This window comes from Gopherus evgoodei, unplaced genomic scaffold (genome assembly GCF_007399415.2).
Source record: "Gopherus evgoodei ecotype Sinaloan lineage unplaced genomic scaffold, rGopEvg1_v1.p scaffold_50_arrow_ctg1, whole genome shotgun sequence".
Lineage (NCBI taxonomy): Eukaryota > Metazoa > Chordata > Testudines > Testudinidae > Gopherus > Gopherus evgoodei.
In genome coordinates this window covers 788,707-796,958 of record NW_022060071.1, presented here as the reverse complement: position 1 = coordinate 796,958, position 8,252 = coordinate 788,707, and the positions used below count along the sequence as shown (strand labels likewise).

Sequence of the window (8,252 nt, the reverse complement as noted above, 5' to 3'; positions counted from 1 at the left end):
ACAATGTCTGTGCCTAACCGGGTAAAGAATGTCAGTGAAGCCAAAAGGCAAAAATTAAGATGTCTGTACACTAATGCGAGGAGCCTAGGGAACAAAATGGAGGAACTAGAGCTACTGGTGCAGGAAGTGAAACTGGATATTATAGGGATGACAGAAACACGGTGGAGTACAGGTTTTGAAGGCTATGTGCTGTTTAGAAAAGACAGAAATAAAGGCAAAGGTGGTGGAGTAGCACTGTATATCTATGATGAGGTTAACTGTAAAGAAATAAGAAGTGATGGAATGGATAAGACAGAGTCTGTCTGGGCAAAAATCACATGGGGAAAGAAAGCTACTAGAGCCTCCTCTGAGATAGTGTGTAACAGACTGCCGGGATCTGATTTGGATATGGATAGAGATCTCTTTAATGTTTTTAATGAAGTAAACACTAATGGGAATTGTGTGATCATGGGAGACTTTAACTTCCCAGATATAGACAGGAGGACAAGTGCTAGTAAGAATAATAGGGCTCAGATTTTTCTGGATGCGATAGCAGATGGATTTCTTAGCCAAGCAGTTGAAGAACCAACAAGAGGGGCTGCCATTTTAGATTTGGTTTTGATGAGTAGAGAGGACCTCATAGAAGAAATGGTTGTAGGGGACAACCTTGGTTCGAGTGATCATGAGCTAATTCAGTTCAAACTAGATGGAAGGGTAAATAAAAATAGATCTGGGACTATGGTTTTTGACTTCAAAAGGGCTAACTTTAAAGAATTAAGGAAATTAGTTAGGGAAGTGGATTGGACTGAAGAACTTGTGGATCTAAAGGCGGAGGAGGCCTGGGATTCTGGGATTCTGTGGCCTGCTTTGTACAGGAGGTCAGACTAGATGATCATAATGGTCCCTTCTGACCTTAAAATCTATGAGTCTATAAGGGGAACGGCCTACTACAGTGGCTATCCAGGCTGGCTGGTGTTTCCTACTGGTGCCTATTAAGGTTTCCCACACCATGATGTGTAGGAATGAGCATTGTCTGGGTCATTTCTTCATAATTCATTTCTCTAAGTAATGAAAATATCATTTTTCAATGTGTGAAAAGCAATCAATCTGCTTCATCCATGACAACAACCTCCAGTAGTGCATGCAGTGTCTCATGTTAACATTGTCTCTCTATCTAGGCATTTGTACTGCGGCCATCACCCTAGAACCTGGGCACAGACAGGAAGTCAGAGGAACATACGGTACATGCACTAGACACTGTTCTTCCTCAGAGCTGAAATACCTTCTCCCCTACTCCATGTCAGATTCCAATACAACTGAATTCACCAACCCCTCCACCTTCATCCTGCTGGGCATTCCTGGCCTGGAGACAGCCCATGTCTGGATCTCCATCCCTTTCTGCACCATTTATGCCATAGCCGTCTTGGGGAACTTCACCATCCTCTTCATTGTCAAGAGGGATCCCAGCCTCCATGAGCCCATGTACTATTTCCTCTGCATGCTGGCCGTCACCGATCTTTTACTATCTACGTCCACCATTCCCAAAATGCTGAACATCTTCTGGTTCAGTTCCAGGGAGATCGATTTCAGTGCCTGTCTCATCCAGATGTACTTCATTCACTGCTTCTCAGGGATGGCATCTGGAATCCTCGTGGCCATGGCTTTTGATCGCTACATGGCCATCTGCCATCCCCTGAGACATTCCACCATCCTGACAAACTCTGTGGTGGTCAAGATCGGCCTGGCAGTGGTTCTGCGTGGTGGTATGCTCGTAATGCCCAACCCCGTCCTGGCAAGGCAGTGGCCATATTGCAGAACCAATATCATTCCCCACTCGTACTGCGAGCACATAGCCGTGGTGAAGCTGGCCTGTGCTGACATCCGCATTAGTAGTTACTATGGACTCTTTGTGGCGTTTTTGATGACAGGTCTGGATGTATTTTTTATCACTGTGTCCTATATCCAGATCCTCAGGGCCATCTTCAGCCTCCCCACAAAGGATGCCCGGCTCAAGACTTTTGGTACCTGCAGCTCCCACCTCTGTGTCTTCTTAACATTTTGCATCCCATCTTATTTCTCCATCCTTACACACCGGTTTGGCCAGAATATCCCCCTGCACTTCCATGTTCTCCTTGCTAACGTGTATCTCCTGGTGCCCCCCATGCTGAACCCCATCATCTATGGAGTGAGGACCAAACAGATCAGAAACAGTCTGCTCCGGTTCTTCACTTGTAAAGGGACCTAAAGTTTTCTCCCGCTGCTTTGGCTTTCATGCTGAGCTCCATGCAGAGCTGGTTGGTGCCTGGTGCCGCACCCTCTTCCCTGAATCACTGACTGGACAGTCAAAGAGACATTAAATCTTTTCCTGATTTCAATGTGCTGTGTCAGCATTAGAACTTGGAGAATTGGTCTATGTAGAACTCACTGGGTTGCCACTTTTCTATTGCTGGTAATGGACCCCCAAGTCCCCATGCCGTACCCCCGCCTCTTCTGCCAAGGCTCTGTCCCTGTGCCTCCTCTTTCCATCATACTTTGCTCCTCTACTCCCTACCCTCGTCACATCCTGGATCATTTTCACCTCCCTTACCCACCCCCAGCTGCAAGGAAGTTGTTTCAGATTTCTGTCGGGGTGACCACCGTAACGGTGATTCCTGGGGCTACTTACGGTCTTGAAAACTCTATTTTTTGGCAGATAACTTAGCAAGATATGAGGCAAGAGCACTGTATCTAATTCTAATAAAAAGAGAGAAGATTAAATAAATACTAGACCCACTCCACTCTAATACTTACGTTCTCACATCAACTCCTCCTGTATCTGATCAGGACTTGGGAGGTTTGGGGGGAACCCGGGCCTGCCGTCTACTCCGGGTTCCAGCCCAGGGCCCTGTGGATTACAGCTGTCTATAGTGCCTCCAGTAACAGATGCATGACAGTTACAACTCCCTGGGCTACTTCCCCAAGGCCTCCTCCAAACACCTTCATTATCCTCACCACAGGATCTTCCTCCTGATGTCTGATAACACTTGTACTCCTTAGTTCTCCAGCAGCACACCCTCTCACTCTCAGCTCTTGTGCCTCTTGCTCCCAGCTCCTCACACACCCCAAACTCACTGACTAGCTGGGAGGCTTTTAACTAGTTCCAGCCAGCCCTTCATTGGCTTCAGGTGGCCCAATCAAGATAGTTATCTCCACTGCCTTCTAGAAAGATCTCAATTGGCTCCAGGTGTCTTGATTAACCTGGAGCATTTGGTTACCATGGTACTAGGAATTTGGTTAGCCTGGGGCTAACATACCTGTTCCTTACTACTTTAGTGTAACCATCTGGCCTTGCCCCATCACACAGAAAGGTAGATTTTAAGTGGCTATAAGTAATAAGTGTATCGATCAATGTAGATTCCTCAAGAAGTAAAACAAAATGGCAATCTGAGTTCTGTAAACTAGACAGGATTTGAGTCAAGCAATGTCTAACCCTCATGGTACAGTTTTCCACTCCTCCATACACAGGCTGGGATTTCTCCTTTCCAGCCTGGGACCACCTGCCCAGTCAGAGTCTTTCATAGTGTTGCCCTGTGGATGGTAATTAATTTTTTACAAGCAAAAGCCCCCAGTACCATTAGTGGAAAAGTTCAGGCACAAGAGGTAGTCCAGCTGTACGTGAGCTGGTCATACATCCTTTCATGCAGCAGGCAGCAGGCTTAAAACAAATAAGAGGAAGTTCTTCTTCACACAGCGCACAGTCAACCTGTGGAACTCCTTGCCTGAGTAGGTTTTGAAGGCTGGGACTATAACAGCGTTTAAAAGAGAACTGGATAAATTCCTGGTGGTTAAGTCCATTAATGGCTATTAGCCAGGATGGGTAAGGAATGGTGTCCCTAGCCTCTGTTTGTCACAGCATGGAGATGGATGGCAGGAGAGAGATCACTTAATCATTACCTGTTAGGTTCACTCCCTCTGGGGCACCTGGCATTGGTCACTGTCGGTAGACAGATACTGGGCTAGATGGACCTTTGGTCTGACCCAGTACAGCTGTTCTTATGTTCTTGCTTCAGTGTGTCTTAGTAGGGACCGTTATCCATATTCTGGCTAGAATGTCCACAGTTAAGTCCATCAGATGGGGATATGTTTCTTCCATGATCCATTGTGTTCATTGAGGGGTCACCAACTTGAATAATCCATTCACAATCTGCTGTCTAGACTGAATGTAACCTACCTTGTGGGAACTACCACAGGAGCAAACACATTTGAAATACTTGTACATAGTCAATGTTCATAACTTTAGGTACAAAAATGATACGTGCATAAAAATAGGGTAATGATATTCAGTAAATCATAACATTTCCATTGATATATTACATGAAATAGAGAGGAGAAAAGCAAGCTGAGGTACATAGCAAAAGACAAGGAACGAGTGTTTTCCACGCTATCCATCACACATGCTGAAATTGTCGCTTTCTCACTTTCCTTGTTCAGTGACAAAGAGTCCTGTGGCACCTTATAGACTAACAGACGTATTGGAGCATGAGCTTTCGGGGGTTGAATCTCTGCCTCATCAGGATGCATATAAGGGAAATTTCCAGAGGCAGGTATACACATGCAGGCCAGAATCAGTCTGGAGATAATGAAGTTAGTTTCAATCAGGGAGGATGAGGCCCTCTTCTAGCAGTTGAGGGGTGAACACCAAGGGAGGAGAAAGTGCTTTTGTCCTTGGCTAGCCGTTCACAGTCTTTGTTTAATCCTGAGCTGATGGTGTCAAATTTGCAGATGAACTGAAGCTCAGCAGTTTCTCTTTGGAGTCGGGGCCTGAAGTTTTTTTGCTGCAGGATGGCCACCTTTAAATCTGCTATCATGTGTCCAGGGAGATTGAAGTGTTCTCCTACAGGTTTTTGTGTATTGCCATTCCCAGTATTTGACTTGTGTCCATTTATCCTTTTCCGTAGAGACTGTCCAGTCCGGTCGATGTACATAGCAAAGGGGCATTGCTGGCATATGGTGGTGTATATTACATTGGTGGACGTGCAGGTGAATGAACCGGTGATGGTGTGGCTGATCTGGTTAGGTCCTGTAATGGTGTCTCTGGTGTAGATATGTGGGCAGAGTTGGCATCGAGGTTGTTCCATGCACTATAAGGTGCCACAGGACTCTTTGTTGCTTTTTACAGATCCAGACTAACACGGCTACCCCTCTGATACTTGTTCAGCGGGTGTCACTTGCGCTCAGAAATTACTGGGTGGGCACAAGCTAAAGCAGAGGACACATGACCTCACCACATGACTCTTCCTTGCCCCATCCCCAGCCTGGGGCCTTCACACTCTTTTCTGCCCAGGTGCCATTTAAAGTTGCCAGGCACCTGGTTTTCAACTGGAAAAGAGGATCCGGCAGTATCTAGTTACTGCAGGGTGGAGGGAAACCTTGGGTCATTAACCCATGGCAGCCTGTGCTACCCCGGAGCTGCCTCCTACCTGCAGGCAGGCTTCTTATCAGGCTGTAGGAGCTCCCAGCCCAGCCCCAGGCAGAGGGAGCCCGGCTGGACATGGGCACCATTAAGGAAGGCACAGAGAAGGCCAAGAGAAATGAATAGGTTATGGAGAGATTAATAAGACTGAGACTTTTCAGCTTGGAAAAGAAACGACTAACGGGGGCTATGATGGAGGTTCTATAAAATCACGACTGCTGTGGAAAAGTTGAATAACGAAAAGTTATTCACTACTCATAAGACAAAAACTAGGGGTCACCCACTAAGTTCTTCTAAGCTGTGTGACTATGCAGCAGGCTACCACAGGCCGTGCAGGATGGGGAAAGCACCCCTCCCTCAGCCCAGCACCTCTCCCTGGTCCCAAGGTGCTGCGCCGAGAGAGAGCTGGGGTGCATCTTCTCTCTCTGCCACAGCCCAGGTGTAGCCTATAGGGCTCACCTGCTTGCTTGCCTCTATATCTTTTCTTATGGATTTCTTATTGCCTTATGGGTTTGATTCTTTGCTTTATTTCAATAGGTTAAGTTAAATAGGTGGTGATGCGCTAAAGCAGAAGGGCCACACATGAGGTGTTAAAGCAGGCTGGCATAAGGGCTTTCCTAAGTTCATACTCTTTTCCACGTAACAGGTCCACCACAGCTTGGAAAAACCCGAAATAACCGGGTAGGACAGAAATACCAAATGTGACACCGAACCAGAAAAGGGCCACAGTAATGAATTGACATATATGATAATAAGTAGAGATCATTGCTATACTAACCTACAGGAAAAGACACTCCACCACTGGTAAAGTGAGGAAATACACACAAGGAAAAGGGAAAAATCCCCTGCTGAACATGCATCAAACACCATGTTGTCAGTCTAACATATTGTAAACGTGGCATCCCAGCCTAGGGGCAGCAGGAGGAGATGTCGTCTTTGGGAGGTGGCAGACTGATGGCCACCAGTGATGATGGGGAAGGTGATGGTGATGAGGAAGAGGATGGCTATCACTTCAGGGTTGGTGTGAGTCTATGAAAGTGCAGATGTACATTCTTTATCTAGCTTGTTAAGTTGGGGTATTTGTGACTGTGAAAAGGTATTAATAAATGATATTAAATATTAAAAAAAAGGTCTTATAGTGTGAGTGTTGTAACTGTGCACATCAGAATTCCCTACTATATAGTAATTTAAATAATACTGGCCTGATTTTGGGACAAGAACCTATCAGCCCTAGACTGATCACTGGGGGTTCTTAAGTAATCAATATAATTAATACACAATCTAAAGATTAGAGAACATGGGGCATCCTGCATTCTAAGCCTGTCAACCCTGGCCCTATCCCAGAGCCTGCAACCCCGTGCACGCTAATTCTCTGCCCCATCCCTGAGCCTCTTCCTGCTCCCTGAACCCCTTATCCCTTGTCCCACCCCAGAGCCAGCACCCCCAGCTAAAGTCCTTGTACCCCCACACCCTAACCCTCTGCTCCAGCCCTGAGCCTCCTCCCATACTAAAAACCCTTGGCCCCACCCCTGCCACACATCACCTCCATATTGGTCCACATACCAAATTAATTCCACACATGGATGTAAAAAGTTAGAGGGAACACCGGTCACCCAGTGAATAAATAGCAGCTGATTTCAAGCAACCAAAAGGAAAGTATTTCTTCACACCAACCTGTGGAACTCTTTGCCAGGGGATGTTGTGAAGGACAAAACTACACCAGGATTCCATTAAGAACTAGATCAGTTCATGGAGGACAGGTCCATCATGGCTATTAGCCATGATGGGCAAGGATCCGAAACCCATGTTCTGTGCCTCCCTCACCCCTGTTTGCCAGGAGCTGGGACTAGATGAAAGGGGATGGATGACTTGGTGATTATAGCATTGGCCTGCTAAACCCAGAGCTGTGAGTTCAAACCTTGAGGGGTCTCTAGGGATCTGGGGTAAAAATCAGTACTCGGTCCTACTAGTAAAGCAGGTGGCTGAACTCAACAGCCTTCTAGTTTATAATATAGGTATAGCTCCATATATTATTATATTATATTATTATTATTTATTTGTATACCTGTTCTGTTCATTCTCTCTGGGGCACCTAGCACTGGCCACTGATGAAGACAGGACACTGGGCTAGATGGACCAATGTCTATTCGTAGGTTCTTATGTTTTTATACGGACTGCAGAGGTATCTTCCCCCTGCTGTATCCCACTAGACCCCCACCCCCCTTCCAGAGCTGAGAAGGAACTCAGCAGAGCCTCTCTCTCTCTGCAGTGTTAGGAACAAAGTAAGAATACACATTAATTTTATTTTTAAATTTAAGCCTAACCAGTGTCCCGGAAGTGAATTGCCATAAGACGTAAGAAAATGTTACTCCTAGAGCTGAATGGGTCTAATATTTGTTTATTTACTATATTGGGGAATTCGATATAGTTTTCAAATGTCTAAGTTGCCCCTGGAATCACAGTTATCGTTGTCTCCTCCACACCAAAATCTAAAATTGCAGCCCTTCCACTGGGGAGGAAAGACATGGAGAGGATCCAGTGAGTGACAGGGAGACGAGAGGAGAGGAGCAAGAGACAGAGGAGAGGAAGAGGTGGGGTAAGGCATGTGGTCTCAGGGGTCGAGTTACCTGCAGTTAGAAAGGTGGCAGCCCAGTGAGTAATACATAGACAGATTCCCCACTTTGTCATGCTTTCAGAGCACAGGTAAATCAGGAAAGGATTTAACGTCCTTAAATAACCCCTGATTCACGGAAGAGGACCCAGCACCTGTCACCAGACAGCTCTCCACAGAGCTCGGTCTGCAGCGCACCAGGAGAAAACT

General features: G+C 46.2%; 1 protein-coding gene across 1 annotated transcript; it reads left to right on the top strand.

Moving 5' to 3' along the window:
- The first annotated feature begins 1,270 nt into the window (after positions 1-1,270).
- LOC115643098 (olfactory receptor 52E4-like) lies at positions 1,271-2,237 on the top strand. The gene has a single exon (XM_030546903.1). It carries the CDS (start codon positions 1,277-1,279, stop codon positions 2,222-2,224), a length of 948 nt encoding a protein of 315 aa, XP_030402763.1. The 5' UTR covers positions 1,271-1,276; the 3' UTR covers positions 2,225-2,237.
- The last annotated feature ends 6,015 nt before the right edge of the window (positions 2,238-8,252 follow it).

What these genes read in the sequence shown, in the direction of transcription:
- LOC115643098 (XM_030546903.1), top strand. Translation starts at nt 1,277, where the DNA reads ATGTCAGATTCCAATACAACTGAATTCACCAACCCCTCCACCTTCATC.